Source organism: Chiloscyllium punctatum, chromosome 3 (assembly GCF_047496795.1).
Source record: "Chiloscyllium punctatum isolate Juve2018m chromosome 3, sChiPun1.3, whole genome shotgun sequence".
Taxonomy (NCBI): Eukaryota; Metazoa; Chordata; class Chondrichthyes; order Orectolobiformes; family Hemiscylliidae; genus Chiloscyllium; species Chiloscyllium punctatum.
Genome location: NC_092741.1, coordinates 45,349,524 through 45,368,462, shown reverse-complemented (window position 1 = coordinate 45,368,462; position 18,939 = coordinate 45,349,524). Strand labels below are relative to the sequence as shown.

The 18,939-nt window shown below is 39.6% G+C and overlaps 2 protein-coding genes across 5 annotated transcripts in view; one reads left to right on the top strand and one right to left on the bottom strand.

Annotated features, from left to right (window-relative positions):
- rtn4ip1 (reticulon 4 interacting protein 1) overlaps positions 1–18,939 on the bottom strand; it is a 110,449-nt gene that overhangs the window by 24,792 nt on the left and 66,718 nt on the right. The window lies entirely within an intron of this gene.
- crybg1a (crystallin beta-gamma domain containing 1a) overlaps positions 1–18,939 on the top strand; it is a 209,140-nt gene that overhangs the window by 174,626 nt on the left and 15,575 nt on the right. For all 3 annotated transcript variants that reach the window (XM_072552693.1, XM_072552698.1, XM_072552703.1), the window contains 3 exons: positions 11,524–11,650; positions 13,269–13,301; positions 18,154–18,266. In XM_072552693.1, coding sequence (XP_072408794.1) covers positions 11,524–11,650; positions 13,269–13,301; positions 18,154–18,266 — 273 coding nt within the window. The remainder of the gene's footprint in view (positions 1–11,523; positions 11,651–13,268; positions 13,302–18,153; positions 18,267–18,939) is intronic.

Below are 18,939 nucleotides of genomic sequence, written 5' to 3'. Positions count from 1 at the left end.
TATTTCTCAGCCCCTTTGCTCCTCCCCAGACCTGATGAAGGATTATGCCTGAAACATCGACTCTCTTGCTCCTCAGATGCTCCCTGACCTGCTGTGCTTTTTTCCAGTGCTAGATTTTATCTACTTTGACTTCTCCACCATCTGCAGTCCTCACTATTTCCTATCATTTACAAATATCCAATCAAATTGATCACCCATGTTGATTTGGAACGACATTGTCATTCTTCATTGTTGCTGCGTTAAAATCCTAGAACTCCTTTCCTAACTGACCAATGGCTGTGCCTGCATCAGATTAATTCCTGTCGTTCAAGAAGGCAAAACATCACTACCTTCTGAAGAGTAACCAGGGATGGGCAACAAATGTTGACCCTGTCAGCTTTGCCCAAAACCCCAGAACTAATAAAAAGAAGTACCTCTTGCAGTCAATAGTGCCAAATAGCAGATGGTCTATCTGATACTGCTCTTTTGCACCACATAGTACCCCATTTTATTGCCAACAAATCCATACATGGTTGTACCACCTCCTGGAACCAAAATTGCAACCAACTGGTAACTTTGTCATCACTCTGTTTGTACACCACGTTACTTTAAGAACCGTGGTGTTTACCAAAGCTACAATTTGATGAGCATGATGAATGACGAATTACTATTATCAAGTTGTGGTGCAGGAGAACACTTGGTTTAAGTAGAGTTGCTGCAATTCCTACATATCAAGATATTTGGTCTGACATCTTCCCTTAGACATAGTGACATCTTAAAATTGATTAACCCTTTGGTACTACCTCCTCAAACTTTAAAAATCATCCTTCCAAATTCAATCTAACAAAACTTCTTGGAATTAAATAAAAACACCATTAAATCTTTTTTGAGACATTTCTGCTGCCAAGGATATAAAGTAAGATATTCATTATCTCCTGAAAATATAGTTTCTCATTCCTAATATTGAGACCTCATCTCTGTGCCAAAGTCTGCTCAATAATTTATTCATAGAGGAAATCTGAGTGATAAGGCTTTGGCCAGCCAGTAATCCCTCCAGCAGAATAAGGCATCTTCATTTTTTTAACATTCCATGCTGGACTCAGCATCCCCTTGTCAATTACCTTTGGACATATAACAAACCTGAGTATCTCAAAGGTGCAAAAGCATAATCCTTAGCTAACCTGGGGCTTTTATGTTAGAGTACCATTACTCTTACAGTGCCATGTTACTATCAGAAAAACAAGCTCAATATGGCAGAGTCCCTCAAGGAGTATAAAATGTGCAAAAATGGGCCCTGACATGTTTCTACCTTTAGAATGAGGCATAAGGAAATTATGACAAGTTTGCCAGAAGATATAAATAGCAGAGCTGAGAGACAGAAAGCATAAGGCATTCAATGCAATAAAGTATGAAGTCACATTTAAATTATTTGAAGAGGAAAACCGAAAGGTATGGGAGTGGGTAGAAAAATGGGATTAGATTTATGAGCAGTATCACACCGGAGCAGCCTTGAGCAAGGAAGTCTGTTTCTATGCAGAAACCTTTGATGAAACTGTCAGTTGAAGATCAAAAGGGTAATAAAGATGCTGGTGTGTGAAGCTCATGCTGGTATAGGAGGAATACTTGCTCTGAACTTTGATTCAAACTCTCTTTGCTCTCTATCTGTAACTATTTAAAATGCTGCTTTGGATCTCCTCCTCCCACTCTTCCTCTTCTTGGGTCATGTTTATATTAGCAGCTGCATTTTTCAATTAAATTCACCTTAGCAATTATAAGCAGGTAGGTGGGTATTCGAGGTGGATGGGTGGGCCTTCTTTATGAATGTTCTCATACCACAACATTCCTAAATGGAATCAGGAAAGATCTTTAAGGAACGACTTTCAACCCAGTTGCAAACAATTTGCAACTTTTAAATGATGTAAACTAAACAGGCAGGAGCAGGCAATTCGAAGTTTTTACCTGGTGATTTGGAGAGAGAGTGCTAATTGTCTAAGATGGGTGTGCCACAAATGATGATACTATTGAGAGTAATTATGACCATTTTGTTTTCTTTATAAGTATCACAGAGAAGATTAATAAGCAAGGAATATTCATGTAAATTTAGCTTATTTGTGGTTTTGGGCAGATAACAGCATTTTTCTGCCAGCAATGCTTTCATACATTTTACAGCCCAAAAGCACCTCCTCGTGTTTGGTTTGTTATTGGTAAATATCTGGAATTAGAGTTCGGGTTTCATTTCAAGAAGTTTCATTCACAAATCCATCTTAGAACATGCCTTACTACCAGAGGTGTGATCTTGTCACAGAATAATGGATTATCATCAGTACGTTTTTGGAAAGGTTGCTTAATTTTGTCTTAGTGATTGCACATGATATAGAGAACTGACTAATTGAGATGTATACCACAATAAAATAAAGTAATTTATTTGTAAGTATTTCATTATTTATTGAAATGCTACATGATTCAAACCTGCAATTAATTATTGCTTAGAGGCATTAGTAAGAGTAGCACATTTGAAAGGGTTGGATCATGCAAGCTTAGACTTAAGCAGTAGTAAAGTAATCTGAATTCTGAATTCAGTGGCAAGCTTGAACATTTCTTCAAGTATAATTTATATGATTGGTAGATTTCTAGTAGTTTTTACATTGTCAGCAGGAGGCTACTTATCCAGGAGTCAAGAGAACACTGCTGTGCTAAAGGAGGACACTATGGAGGTATTGGGTAGTGAGGCGTTATGGGTGGAGCTGAGAAATAAGAAGGGTGCAGTTACATTGTTGGGGCTCTATTACAGGCCTCCCAACAGTGAGCATGAAGTAGAAGAACAAATAGGTAAACAGATTATGGAGAGATGTAGATGCAATCGGGTAGCGGTGATGGGAGATTTTAATTTTCCCAACGTTGACTGGTATACATTTAGTGTCAGAGGTCTAGATGGGGTAGAATTTGTAAGAATGTGTCCAGTAGAGTTTCCTAGAGCAGTATGTCAATAGTCCAACGAGAGAAGGGGCCAAATTGGACCTGGTATTGGGGAATGAGCCAGGACAGTTGGTAGAAGATGCTGTGGGGGATTTAGAACATAGAACATTACAGTGCAGTACAGGCCCTTCAGCCCTCGATGTTGCGCTGCCCTGTCATACTAATCTGAAGCCCATCCCACCTACACTATTCCATATACGTCCATATGCCTGTCCAATGACAACTTAAATGCACTTAAACTTGGCGAATCTACTACCGTTGCAGGCAAAGCATTCCATACCTTTACTACTTTGAGTAAACAAACTACCTCTAACATCTGTCTTATACCTATCTCCCCTCACTTTAAAGATGTGTCCCCTTCGTGTTTGCTGTCCCCATACTTGGAAAAAGGCTCTCCCTGTCCACCCTAGCTAACCCTCTGATTATCTTGTATGTCTCTATTAAGTCACCTCTCAACCTCCTTCTCTCTAATGAGAACAGCCTCAAGACCCTCAGCCTTTCCTCGTAAGACATTCCTTCCATACCAGGCAACATCCTGGTAAATCTCCTCTGCACCCTTTCCAAAGCTTCCACATTCTTCTTCTAATGCGGTGACCAGAACTGTACACAATACTCCAAGTGTGGCCATACCAGAGCTTTGTACAGCTGCAGCATAACCTCCTGGTTCCGGAACTCAATCCCTCTATTAATAAAGGCCAAAACATTGTATGCCTTCTTGTGACCCAGATTGACAGGGTTGTTAATTTTCAGGGATCTGTGTACATGGACACCAAGATCTCTGCTCATCTGCACTCCCAAGAATCTTGCCATTAGCCCAGTACTTTGCATTCCGATTACTCCGTCCAAAGTGTATCACCTCACACTTGTCCACATTAAACTCCATTTGCTACCTCTCAGCCCAGCTCTGCATCCTATGTCTCTCTGCAACCTGCTACATCCTTCGTCACTATCCACAACTCCACCGACCTTAGTGTCGTCCGCAAATTTACTAACTCACCCTTCTAAGCCCTCATCCAGGTCATTTATAAAAATGACAAACAGCAGTGGACCCAACACCAACCCTTGCAGTACGCCGCTAGTAACTGGACACCAAGATGAACATGTTCCATCAACTACAACCCTCTGTTTTCTTTCGGCAAGCCAATTACTGATCCAAACTGCTATGTCTCCCACAATCCCATTCCTCCGCATTTTGTATAATAGCCTACTGTGGGGAACCTTATCGAACGCCGTGCTGAAATCCATATACACCACATCAACTTGTTTACTCTCATCTACCTGTTTGGTCACTTTGTCAAAAAAGTCAATAAGATTCGTTAGGCACGACCTACCCTTCATAAAACCGTGCTGACTGTCCCTGATCAGATTATTCTTTTCTAGATGATTATAAATCCTATCTCTTATAACCTTTTCCAACACTTTACCAACAACTGAAGTGAGCGGGGGAACAGTGACCACAGTTCTGTAAATTTTAGAATACTCGTAGACAAAGATGAGAGTGGTCCCAAGGGAAGAGTACTAAACTGGGCCAAGGCCAATTATATCAAAATTAGGCAGGAGCTAGGAAATGTGGATTGGATACAGCTATTTGAAGGGAAGTCGACATTAAATATGTGGGAGGCTTTCAAAGGTAGTGCAGGATAGGCATGTCCTATGGAAGGCAAAGGATAGGAAAGGTAAGATTCGTGAACCACAGATGACAGGAGAAATTGTACGACTAGCCAAGAGGAAAAGGGAAGTGTAAATAAGGTCTAGGCAGCTAAGAACAGAATAAGCCCTGGAAGAATATCAGAAGTGTAGGACAAGTCTCAAACGGGCTAAAAGGGTTCATGAAATAGCTTTAGCGAGCAGAAGTAAGGAGAATCCCAAAGCATTTTATTCTTATGTAAGAAGTAAGTGGGTAACTAGAGGAAGAATTGGTTAACTAAAGGATAATGAAGGAAGGCTGTGTATCAAACCTGAGAGAATGGGTGAGATTCTGAATGATTACTTTGCATCAGTATTCACTGAGGAGAGGAACATGATGAATGTTGAAATTAAAGATAGAAGTTTGATTACTCTGGATCACATTGACGTAAGTAGGGAAGATGTGTTGGGTAGGCTAGAGGTTATTAAGGTGGACAAATCATCAGGACCGGATGGGATCTATCCCAGATTGCTGAGGGAGGCGAGAGAGGAAATAGCTGGGGCCCTGACAGATATCTTTGTGGCTTCCTTAAGGTGAGATGCCGGAGGACTGGAAGGTTGCTCATGTTGTCCCCCTGCACAAGAAAGGTAGTAGGGATATTCCGGGTAACTACAGACCAGTGAGCCTGGCGTTAGTGGTGGGAAAGTTGCTGGAGAAGGTACTGTGGGATAGGATCTATTTATATTTAGAAACGAATGGGCTTATCAGTGATAGGCAACATGGTTTTGTGCGGGGGAGCTCGTGTTTTACCAACTTAATAGAGTTCTTTGAGGAAGTGACCAAGTTGATAGATCAAAGAAGGGCTGTTGATGTCATAAACATGGACCGTAGTAAGGCATTTGATAAGGTTCCCCATGGCAAACTAATAGAGAAAGTGAAGTCACATGGTGTGCAGAGTGTTCTAACTAGGTGGATAAAGAACTGGTTGAGCAACAGGAGACAGAGAGGAGTAGTAGTTGAAGGGAGTTTCTCGAAATGGAGAAAGGTGACCAGAGGTGTTCCACGGGTCAGTGTTGGGGCCACTGTTGCTTGTGATATACATAAATGATCTGGAAGAGGGCACGGTGGTATGATAAGCAAGTTTGCAGATGACACAAAGATTGGTGGAGTAGCAGAAGGCATAAGGGACTGTCAAAGAATACAAGAGGATGTGGATAGAGTTGGGCGCAAAAGTGGCAGCTGGATTTCAGTCCAGACAAATGTGAAGTGATGCATTTAGGCAAGTCTAATTCTAGAGCGAATTATACAATGAACGGAAGATTCTTGGGAAAAGTTGATGGGCAGAGAGATCAGTGAGTGAAGGTCCATTGAAGCCTGAAGGTTGCAGAATAGGTGGATAGAGTGGTCAAGAATGCATATAGTATGTTTGCCTTCATTGGACGGGGTATTGAGTATAAGAGCTGGCAAGTCATATTAAAATTGTACAAGACATTGGTTTGACCACATTTGGAATACTGTGTACAGTTCTGGTCGCCACATTACCAAAAGGATGTGGATGCTTTGGAGAGGGTGCAGAGAAGGTTTACGAGGATGTTGCCTGGTCTGGAAGGTGTTAGCTATGATCTCATGTACAATTGTAACAAGACTGCTTCATTCCTGTCTTTAATCTCTTGGAATAAAGGTGAACATGCCATTTTGTTTCCTAATTGGTGGCCGTACCTTAATTTGAACATTTCCATGTTCCCCATGTTGGTACACCCCAAGTCTGTGTACATCGACACAGAAAGGTTACATTACTTCTAAACGATATTTGTGTTAGCTATGAAGAGAGGTTGAGTAGGTTAGGTTTGTTTTCATTAGAAAAAAGGAGATTGAGGGGGGACCTGATTGAGGTTTACAAAATCATGAAGGGTATAGACAGTTTGGATAGAGATAAGCTTTCTCCCATGGTGAAGGATTCAGTTACGAGAGGTCACATTTTCAAGGTGAGAGGTGGAAAGTTTAAGGGGGATACACGTGGCAAATACTTTTCTCAGAGGGTGGTGTGTGTCTGAAATGCGTTGCCAGCAGAGGTGGTAGAGGCAGGCACGGTAGATTGATTTAAAATGAGTCTGGACAGATGCACGAGTAGGTGGGGAGCAGAGGGATACAGATGCTTAGGAATTGGGTGACAGGTTTAGATTTGGATCGGCTCATGCTTGGAGGGCCAAAGGGCCTGTTCCTGGACTGTAAATGTTTCTTTTCTTATATTGTGGTAAGTACTGGGGGCAGGGGGAGGATGGAACTGGAGAAGATCTAGAGTTGAGATGTTGGAAAGGTGGATTAAAAAGAGAATCAAAAAATGACAGGTTCCATGGAAGATCTGGAAGTAAATGTTTAAAATATGGGTTGCAAAATGTTTCTCATTAAGAGAATTATGGGGACTTGAGTTAGAATTGAGGAAATGTTTGATTAATAGGTGAAGCCAGCTATTTCACACTGCCACTCTGCAGCAGAATCCCAAGTTATGTTCACTATTAACAGGATGCTGCTATCAACCCAAAGACGTACTGCCTTTCTCACAAATATAACATGATGCATGAATCTTCATGCCAGTGTATTGCCAGCTATGTAGTCCATATATCACAAAGATTGGTCAATCATATCGAATAATATGACCCTTTGGTATTTTGTACCAGGCAAGATATTGCAGTTGTCCAGCCTTAGTAGCCTTAGCATAGTATCCAAAATTAGATGTGATTTGCATTTGAACAACATGTACTAAATATTCCTGAGTGTGCTTAGAATTATACTAGCAACAAATTTAAGATTGTCTGTGAGGCTAGCAATGTAGTGCACTTGTATGTACAGGAAGGTACATTTATTAATACGCAGGGTCCTGTACTTTGTGGACAAAAAAGAACAGGTGTATCGTGCCTGATTCAGATATTCTACAGTTATCCTCAGGGGAATACTTTGAATGATTAGTCAACTTGGTTGCTTTAAAATTTAAGCAAAGCTTGGCAGTAAACTGTGAATCATTGTTTAATGGTGCTTTGTCCATGGTTGTCCCTTTACCAATCAGAATTCCTGAAGAAGGGCTCATGCCCGAAACGTCGATTCTCCTGCTCCGTGGATGCTGCCTGACCTGCTGCACTTTTCCAGCAACACATTTTCACCTCTACCAATCAGAGACAACTAATCTGCATGCTTTGTTCATACAATATAAAAATGTTGTTATCTTTCACATATACTAGCAAATTTTCCCGATGAATGCAAATCAAAAAGTTCTGAGAAAATGTATCTTCTTCAAGTAATATTAAAATTGAGTTCCATTTGAAATTGGTGAGTGAACATACAGGAGTCTGGTGATGAGAACTGCAAGCTTGCATTCCACTAAAGAGACATTGACGCCATCAGGTCGTTGTAGGACGGAGAATAGAAGGAAGTAGCTTGTGAACTCTTATCACATATGTCCTATACGAAGTCCCAGTCACCTATTACCACTGTCGTCATTGAGTTCCTTCTCCCCAGCAGCTTATTATCTCTGTAAACTTATCCAGCCCTCAATACAGTTGGAATTCTCCTGTGATTCTGTGTATGCCCCTCCTTCTACCTAATTGTTGGCAGATGTACTTTTAGCTGCTAAGGCCTGGTGATCTGTGATCCACTAGCTTTTGCCCCGCTGTTTCTTCACAATCCTCTCTGGATTTAAACCCTCTGGATCGGCTCAGGCTTGGAGGGCCGAGGGGCTGTTCCTGAGCTGTTAATTTTCTTTGTTCTTTGTTCCTCTTTAAGCCTCTCTGAATAGGCTTTTGGTCACTCCTCCACCTCTATCTATATCTCCTGCATTGGCTTGATACCCATTTTCCACTTTAAGGTACTGACTTGTCTCTTTCTACTGCTATATGATTATGTTGTAGTCTTTAATATATTAACGTAATAGTTAATTCAAGAACATCAGTAGGGAATTTGTTTTCTGTGCTGTGCTGTAGCTAGCCCTTCCCTTCTCAGGAGAAATGGAAAATTCACTTTTCCTGTGGGACAGCAAATTGGTAGTCCCTTTATCAAGTGCTGTTTGTACACCCTGGCAAATTTCCTTCTCATTGTCAGCTTTCTGCCTGTGCCCAAGTGAAAATTATGCTCTGACTTATGTTGTATTTGATATCATAACATGTGCCTGCTTCTTGGTTTATTCATTAATTTGATTTGAGCCAAGGAGCACTGGTGTTGATGACAAAACAGCAAGAAGGTGTTAAATCTATTTGGATTGGTGCTTGCTTCACATTTTGCAATCTTTTAAGGCAGCACAATAACTCAAAAGAAGTTTGATGTTAGCATTCAATCCATGAAAAGTAGAACTATGCTTTGTCCATAATTGTAGTAAAAATGGACAAATAATCAGATTGTGTACTTAAATTTTAATTTCAACCTAGTATTCAAAAATGAAAGAATGTAAAATATATTTCTAAGACAAAATGCATAAGTTATATATATTTTTCATGTCATTGAGGATGAAAATAATGATACATTAATGAAAATATCATTCCTACCGAATGTTGCTTCAACCTGCAACCAGTGCAACAAAATGGCAGTAGTGAGGTCTTAAAAGAGAATTTGGATAACACACTGATTTTTGTGATCGTGAATAATTCTGTCTTGTTCTATAATCTCATATCATGGGAGCTATTTATGCTTCATACCAACTATTTAAAGGAAAACATTCCATTGTTTCTAATCATTTAGCTCATGTGTATGTACTGTAGAACACAGTACATAAGCCAACTTGTATCAAAAGATGTGCAGGTTAGGTGAAATTGGCCAAACTAAATTGCCCATAGTGTTCAGGGATGTGTAGGTTAGTTGCATTAGTCAGAGAAAAATGTAGGGTAATGGGTCTGAGATACTCTTTGGAGGGTCGATGTGGACTTGTTGGGCTGAAGGGCCTGTTTCCACACTGTAGGGATTCTAATTCTAGTAAAATGAGCAAACTTCCCTGGTGTGAAACATCATGTTAGGCGTCTACTTCTTAAATGTGTAGACTCTGCCAGTATCTTTACTACTTTTTAAAATAAGAAATGCTGCATTCTCATTGGCCTCAGGAGTTGGCCTGAGAATTCTGCTGCATAATTGCATGTTTTACTCATAAGTCAACATAATGGATCAAGCAGATATTATGGATCATGTTGGCAGGAAAATACTTGTGAGTTTGAGACATGCCTTGACAGGGTAGATGGAAATGACTATTCGAGATGGGTACTATATGAATAAATTCAAGAACAGCTTTATCCCTGCTGTTATCAGACTTTGGAATGGACCTCTCAAATGTTAATTCTGGTCCCTCCCTCTCTGCATCTTCTCTGCGGCTGTAACATTAACTATAGTTAGTTGATAAAGCTGAATGGTGTTTAAATAGAAGTCCACATCTACCTAAATTTATTTTCTCCATGTTGACTAATCAATAAGGCAACGAGCCTGTAAGTTCAGATCATGAAAAATGTGGTCTACAATTTAGATTCAATGTGAAGATTAATGGTGACTTGCATGGCAAGTATCTAGTGTTAGGGTAATTTCTACTAGAATGCTGTACAGACTGAGAATATCAGGTATCTGCAGTCAAAAGCACTATTTGTCTAATAACTGAACAGGTTGATATGAAAATTTCTGCTTACATTTCCTTTAGGGATCTTGTGACACCGGTGTTCCACCAGTCATAGCTCTCTAATAAGAGAGCAGCCCTATTGTCCTCTGGGACTGTGCAGTTTTACCTTTACCTCTAGACCAGGAGTCCAGAGTTCAAGTGTATAATAATGTCTCTGAACAGATTGATTAGAAAATATCAAGTAAGTTAGCCTTCAAACTTGGCTGTAAACTTAACCAGCTCCTGACAGGACCATTGGTTGGATCCAGTGGCAGATCAGGTCTCTTTGAAATAGAGAATGGCGAATTATAGTTGCCAACTGTTTCTTTATGTTTTTAAGAATTAACTCTTGGGATGCAGGGGCTCTATCAAGGCTAAAATGTATTGCAAATTCCTAGTTGAGTTGAAAAGATAACATTAGTTAACATTCTTGAATTGAGTGGCTTGTTGCGATATTTCACAAAGTGATAGGAAGTTCACTGTATTGGTATTGACCTGGAATCATAAATGTTAGGCCAGTTAAAGATGACAGATTTTCTTCGCTAAATGAGATTGCCTAATTTTGCCTTGCAATGCATACAAACATACAAAATAGGAGCAGAAGTAAGTCATTCAGTCCCTTCAGCCTGCTCCACCATTTATTAAGACCCTGATAATCTCTTTGTAATTTGAATTCCAAATTCTCATGCACGCCGTATAAATAAACACAAATTCTATCTGCCATTGTAAGCTTGGATTCATTATATGTGGAGAGATTAGCAAACATAATAATTGAGAAAACGGTTGAGATTATGAAGGGATGTATTAACGCAAATGCTGAGATTACCTCTACTAGTCAGTGAGAATGAACTGATCTGACTGTTACAAATAACAAAAACAATTTAAAATAATTGAAGGAGTAATGTGGATTTAAAGGAAAGCTTTCTTTGTACAGAGTGTATTGGGAATGTGGAATTTTTTGCCGCAAACTCATTGTAGAATCCAAGGGCATAAGTTCTTAAGAGGAAATTGAAGAAATTATTGGAGTAAAAGGACAACATTAAAAGCAGTGAAGTGTAAACTGAGAGTGGTTCAAGACTCTTGAAAAATATCCAGACATACTTGATAGGTTGAAAGGCCATTATTAATAACATTACATACAACTAAATATTCTGGTCAGAAAATATAAGTGAGGACATGTTGAAATTCACTTTCCTTTCAATGGTATGGTTTCTCTAGTTTTGAAATCTCAAGAGTTCTAAAATTGAACAACTCCATTATGGATTGGCTAAATGTGCTGGCTCAGTAAGTATAACAATTGTCTTCTCACCTTGATTTGTAGCTGGGTTGCGTATGAGAATACTGACTATACAGGCGAACAGTATGTTCTGGAAAAAGGACTGTACAATAGCTTTGAAGATTGGGGAGCAATAAATTCCAAAATCTCCTCCGTTCAACCTGTTTTCTTGGTACGTGACTAAATTTACTGCTTTGTATACTTAAAATGGATAAAATAATTTAAGTGGCAATTTATTAATTTTAGGGTATGTTTCAAAAACTTCCAGTAATATAAAAGCCTACTATATGGTGGCATGTTAATTTTTAAAAATGTTATCTTAATGTTAAAATGGTATAAAAACTGCTTGGAATGGAAGGGAAGGAAAAGCTGTAGAAAAAACAAATAGGGTCCTCAAAAATGTTTGCAGATCACATTGATCCTGTTTGATTTGAGTTTTACCTTTGAAACAAGCTGTCTAGGAGTCCTACAAAAGGCTGAAGTAAATTTCTACTGAAGTGATATCTATCTCCCAGCTACATAACATAACATAACAATAATATTGTGTGGTAGTGTCCTATTATAGAAATCTATCATATTATCAAAATGTTACAATTATGTGCACTTTTTAGAGATAAATTACCTTCCTTTTATCTTTGGCCAGGCAACTGAAACAGTTGTTAAGAAGGCTTATAGGATCCTTGAGTTTATAAATAGATACATAGAGTATACATGTAAGGAAGTGACGCTACACTTCTACAAATTATTGGTCAGACCACGTTGGGAGTATTGTGTTCACTCCTGGACACCCTATTTAAGGAAGGGTGTCAAAGCCCTGGAAAGAATGCAAAGGAGATTTAGTAGAATTATACCAAGAATGGAGGATTTTAGATACAAGAAAAGATCAGAGAAATTGGGCTTATTTTCCTTGGAGCAGACATGATTAAGTGATGACCTTATTGAGATATTCAAAATTCTGAACAATTTTGATAAGGTATAGAAAGGCATTCTGTTTCCATTAGTTGGCCTGTCAGGAACTAGGGGGTCACAATTTTAAAATTGTCAACAAGAGAGCTAAGAGTGAGATAAGGAGAAACGTTTTTACTCATAGTTGGTGCGATTTGGATTGCGCTGCCTAATGGGGGTGATGGGGGTGGGGAAGGTGGTGGTGGATTCCATGGAAGGTTTCAAAAGAGAGCTGGTTAAATGTTTGAAAGTGATGAATTTAGAGGACTATGGAGATAGGGTTGGAGAATGGGACTAGCTTGGTAGCTCTTTTGAGGGCCGTTATAGGCACAATAACTCAAATGGCCTCCTTCAGTTCTGTAAACTTTTATGATTCTAAATCCATAGCCCAACCCTTGGAAATGAGGATGAGAGAAAAGACAGACTGACAGAAGCTAAAATGTGACAGATGAGCAAAGAGCCTGCAACTAAAATGACCCATTTCTGGCTGATCTCAGTAAATTGTTCTTCCCACAGAGTGATCAAAACAGTTATGAATCTGAGAATGAGATAGTGGAGCCATAAATAATTTAGGAATGCAGCTTAAGCTACTTCTGGATTGTTTAATTAAGATGGGTAGAATGGACTATCATCATTGTACCCACCTCGCAGTTGTATTGCTAATAAATGCCATCTTCTAAATAATGAGTTCTACCTTGAATTTAAGGCTAAGTAGCTATTTTGGAGAGGGATGGGGATAAAGCGGGGAGCATGAGGAGACTCCTTATAGTCACTAATTATAACTAAGTCTGTTTTTTTAACTATTTGTTAATAAATAACAACAAATCTCAATCTTTTTTATACAGGATTTGGAGGACAATGAACTTTCTAAGTTCAAGGTACGATGCAAAGTTCAATGTTTCTATTTACTTTTGTAAGATCAATATATCTGTTGAGCATTCACAAGGAGTGGTTAAACTGTGAATGAGATTCCCCCATGTATGATTAGTGTGAATTATCACCGCCTGCGGCTTAAAGCAACTAGAATTGTTAAGACATGGATGCACACTCTTTTTGAGCAGCAGAACCTTTCCAAACATCAGTTTCATTTTGGCACTGTAAGGAATCCCTGAATGTTGAGCAATAGTGATATCATCAAGCAGGTTGAACAACCAAATACATCAAAAACAAAATCACTCTGACACCAAACCAGGAAGTAGAAAACAGGTTTTATCATCGGCTATGATTCCTATAGATACACCGTGGAGGTGTTACAAGTGCAAACAGAAAGCCAGCATCATTGGCAAGTGACAGAAAGCATCAGGCAGTCTCAAAGGGGGCACGACAAGAAGTATCAGTTTAGAAAAGTTCCTCAGATATTTAAAACTTGTTTCTGAAAACTAATGTAGTTCATTCCACATCATCCTCCTTGCTATCAAACAAAACACAGGCTGGCTGGCTCCCAAGTTTAGCGTTCCCTTGAGTCTCTCCTCCACTGCATCCCACACTCTGTGTCTAGGCTTCCTCTTGCATATGGAGGATAGTGGGCTAGTGTAGGTTAGGTGGGCTTGGATCGGCGCAACATCGAGGGCCAAAGGGCTTGTACTACGCTGTATTTTTCTATGTTCTATGTACTCCTGACTCGGGTCTTTGTCCCTGCACCCATCAAGGAGGAAACTCCACCCTATCAGATCCAGCCTTTGCCTCAGTCTCCCCCTTGCCTTCAGCCTCCCAGATCCCTTGTCAGCGACATTTGCACTGATGCTGACATCTCTGTGCACCATTGGTGTGGCCACTCTGGTATTATGGCTCATCACTCCGTTTTTTCATGCTGTTCAGAATTTACAGGAAGTAAAATAAGGTTAGGGGCACACACACACATAGAAATAAGGGACAAGCTGAGATATCATGAGCAATTTTTTTCATTTTTTAATTTTCAAATTTCGTGGAACTTCTACCTGAAATGGAGAAAGTTGACATCCACCAAGTGTATAAAGTTACCCTTTCAGGTGTAGCATTTGGCAGCAGTTATGAAAGCACTACACTTTTGAAAACAGTTACATCTTCTTCAACAAGGCATCACGTTTGTAAGGGATAAATGATAACATCTATAGGTGTAAGTTCATGTCATGTCAGTGATTCCTAGATGACTGACATCAGCAAAGACTTTGAAATTTGTGCTCGGTGGAAGACAGTATGTGGAGGTGTCTGTATTGGACTGGGGTAGGGGTTGAGAGTGTGGTGCTCGAAAAGCATAGCAGGTCAGGCAGCATCTGAGGAGCAGGAGAATCGACATTTTGGGCATAAACCCTTAATCGGGAATGGGGTGGACAAGTTAAAAATCACACAACACCAGGTTATAGTCAGGCTCAAGATTGGGATACAGATAGACTCTACCCTCACACCTTTAATGCATTGTCCAAACTGGGATGTCACCTTTTTTTATATAAAACCTTAAGTTATCTCAGAATGTGACTTAAAAGAAGTTCTGGGATTTACATATTAATGAATCGAAATCTGTGACCCCTTCTAAAAGATGAAAGACTTAACAGCAATCTCAATTTGTTCAATATGTCATTTCAGTTGCATGATACTGTAATCTTTTGCTATAAATTCTGTGTCTTATGATCCTCTTCTAAAGCTACCTGATGAAGGAGCAGCGCTCCGAAAGCTAATGCTTCCAAATGAGCCTGTTGGGCTATAACCTGTTTTTTTGTGATTTTTAACTCTGTGGAAGAGATCAAGGAACAAGAGTAGCCCATTCAAACCTTTGTAACTTCTCCAACATTTAATCTGGTTATTAAGCAGTCTGTTTCCTAGGATGGCAGGACTGACATGGAAAGAGACAATAGATCAGTTAGAATGATGTTCACTGGAGTTTAGAAGAATGAGGAGGGGGATCTCATAGAAAACTATTAAATTCACCAGCTCTAAAGAGGTAAAGATGGGAAGGATCTTCCCGATGACTGAGGAGTTCAGAACCAGGGCTCCCAGTCTAACGAAACCAGGTAGATCATTTAACACTGAGATGAGGAGGAATTTCTTCACTCAGAGCGTGGTGAGTATGTGGAATTGTTTGGCACAGGAGGTGGTTGATGCCAAAGCATTGCATGTTTTCAAGGTGGACATAGATGTAGTCCTTAGGGCTAAAGGGATCAAAGTGTACAGGGTGAAAGCTGGACAGTGTACTGAGATGGATGATTCGCCATGATCATAGTGAATGGCCTACTCCTGTTCCTATTTCTATATTTCTGTGTTTCAAAGGCTGATCTAATTTTAACTCTACATTCCAATATATCACCGATATTATTTCATCCCTTCAGTAATCAAGATACTATCTACCTCTGCCTTGAAAATATTTAAAGATTTTGCATTATTGCCTCTCATGGAAGAGAATTCCAAAGACTCTCAACTGGCTGAGAGTAAAATGTTCCTCATTTTTGTCTTAAATGGACAATCCATCTTTTAAATTTACGTTTAAACTTGGTTCTAGATTCTCCCATAAGAGGACACATTCATCCGATCAAGATCCCCCAGGATCATGTATGTTTCAATTAAGTAATTCCTGGCTCAGCCCAATGGCTCAGTGGTTAGCACTGCTGCATCACAGTGCCAGTGAGCCAGGTTCGATTCCAACCATGTGTGACTGTGTGGAGTTTGCACTTTCTCCCTCTGTGTGGGATTCCATTAGGTGCTCTGGTATGCCCCCTACAGTCCAAAGATGTGCAGGTTAGGTGCTAAGTTGCCCATAATGTCCAGGGTTGTGCAGGCTATGTCAATTAGCCATGGGCAATGTAGGTATAGGGTAGGGTGAGTCAGTCTGGGTGGAATGACTAGAGTAAGATTAGGGCCAATGAAAGACAGTAGTGGGATGTTGTGTGTGGAATCTGGGGATGTAAGCGAAGAATTAATGAATACATTTCGTCAGTATTCACATTGGAAAAGGGCAATGTCAGTGAGAATACGGAGATACAGGCTACTAGATTAGATGGGATTACGGTTGACAAAGAGGAGGTTTTAGCAATTTTAGAAGATCTGAAAATTGATAAGACTCCGGGGCTGGATGGGATTTATCCTGAGATTCTCTGGAAAGCCAGGGAGGAGATTGCAGAACTTTAGGCTTTGATCTTTATGTCATCATTGTTGACAGGAGTATTGCCAGAAGACTGGAGGAGAGCAAATGTTGTTCCCTTGTTTAAAAAGGGGAGACGGGACAATCCTGGTAATTATAAGCTAGTGAGCTTTCCTTTGGTTGTGAGTAAGGTGTTGCAAAAGGTTATAAGAGATAGGATTATGATCATCTGGAAAGGAATAATTTGATTAGGGATAGTCAACACAGTTTTGTGAAGGGTAGGTTGTACCTAACTAACCTTATTGAGTTCTTCGAGAAGGTGACAAAGCAGGTGGATGAAGATAAAGCTGTAGATGTGGTATATACAGACTTTAGTAAGGCATTTGAGCTATTGCATAAAATATGGAGTTTCGGGATTGAAGGTGACTTAGCAGTTTGGATCAGAAATTGGCTAACTGTAAGAAGACAGAGGGTGTTGGTTGGTGGGAAATATTCATCTTGGAGCTCGATTACCAGTGGTGTGCCACAAGGATCAGTTTTGGGGCTACTGCTGTTTTTCATTTTTATAAATAATCTGGATGTGGGCGTAGAAAGATGGGTTAGTAAATTTGCAGACGACACTAAGGTAGGCAGAGTTGTGGATAGTACCAGAGGATGTTGTGGGTTACAGAGGGACAGAGATAAGATGCAGAGCTGGGCTGAGAAGTGGCAAATGGAACTTAATGCGGAAAAGTGTGAGGTAGTTCACTTTGGAAGAAGTAACAGGAATGCAGACTACTGGGTTAATGGTAAAATTCTTGACAGCGTAGATGAACAGAGAGATCTCGGTGTCCCAGTGTATTAATCCCTGAAAGTTGTCACCCGGGTTGTTAGGATTGTTAAGAAGGCATATTGTGTGTTGGCATTTATTGGTAGGGGAATTGAGCTAGAGGAGATTTACTAGGATGTTGCCTGGTATAGAAGGAAGGTCTTACAAGGAAAAACTGAGGGAACTGAGGCTGTTTTTGTTGGAGAGAAGAAGGTTGAGAGGTGACTAAATCGAGACGTATAAGGTAATCAGAGGGTTAGATAGGGTGGACAGTGAGAGTCTTTTCCTCAGATGTTGAAGGCGAACACAAGGTGATAGCCTGCAACTGTAGTATACTTGCCAACATTAAGGGCATTTAAATGGGCATTAAACATACATATGAATAATAATGGAATGGTATAGGTTAGATGGGCATCAGATTAATTTCTCAGGTCAGCATAACATTTAGGGTCGAAGGGCCTGCACTGCGCTGTAACGTTCTATGTTCTATGGATACTCTTTGGAGGATCAGTAGAGACTTGATGGGCTGAATGGCCTGCTTCCAACTTATAGGGTTTCTATGATTCTATGACACCTGTCTCTGGATTCCAGCATTGAAATGCCCATGTGTGAAAGCTGGACAATCCTGTCAGTTTTCAGAGTAATGACTGTGAACTTTGATAGCTTTTCTGACACTGTAATCTTAAAAAACTGGACAATTTCAAATACAATCAGAATCAACTTTTACACACTTTTTGAATTAAATAAAGGAATGGGTATGTTGCTTCATGAAAAAGGAGTAAATTAGGATGCATTCTATATTAGCGTTTTGATTATTTTTACTTGGCATTCTCTGTGTCTTTTTATTATGAATAAAACTGTTGACTTGCAGGTGCAATTTTTTACTGACCCTGAATTTCAAGGAAATGCACAGACATTTGACATGGACACAGCCCAATTTCCAGATGGTTTCTCACCCAAGTCCTGCAAAGTTCAATCTGGCAGGTGAGGGAAATTAATTTCAAAAGTACATCAACTTAACAAACTTATGATAAATTGGTTGGAAGCACAATTTTAATTATTTTACCTGAATTAATCAGTATCATTGTTTTCACGCTATAAAAAGTGAATCTCTGAGAAATAATCCAATCTAAATACTGGATTTTTAACAGCTCCTCCAGAGGAACTATTAAAAAGTGTTAAAAGGTTCCTTCAGAGGAACTACATTGGATTTTGATTGAAAATTAGCTTTGTTAAAGGTTCAATATACAGTGCATATCTCATTGGGGTTTTCTCACACACTGAGATAATCATTATAAAAGAATACAAATCTACCATCTGACCATAATACTGCTGTGAAATGTTTCTGTGTTAACACCCTTTGCATGCAAGACATTTTGTTGAAAATTGTATTTATTTTGCTTTCACTTTGGATCCTCTTGCAACATCTTCAATAGTTTGCAAAGAGGTCTAATCAATAGGTACCTCATGATTAGACCTATTATAAAAGGTACATGTGTAAGCCTAAGGTTTCACTTTAGGAACATCAATTTGATTATAGCTAGTGTAGCTAGGAATTCTTCAGACCTTAAGGTTCTTTCCAAATGAGTGTTTGGACTTGATTGCTGATGGAATGGACTGATATTACTAGATTCATTCAAGACTAACAATGTTGTTG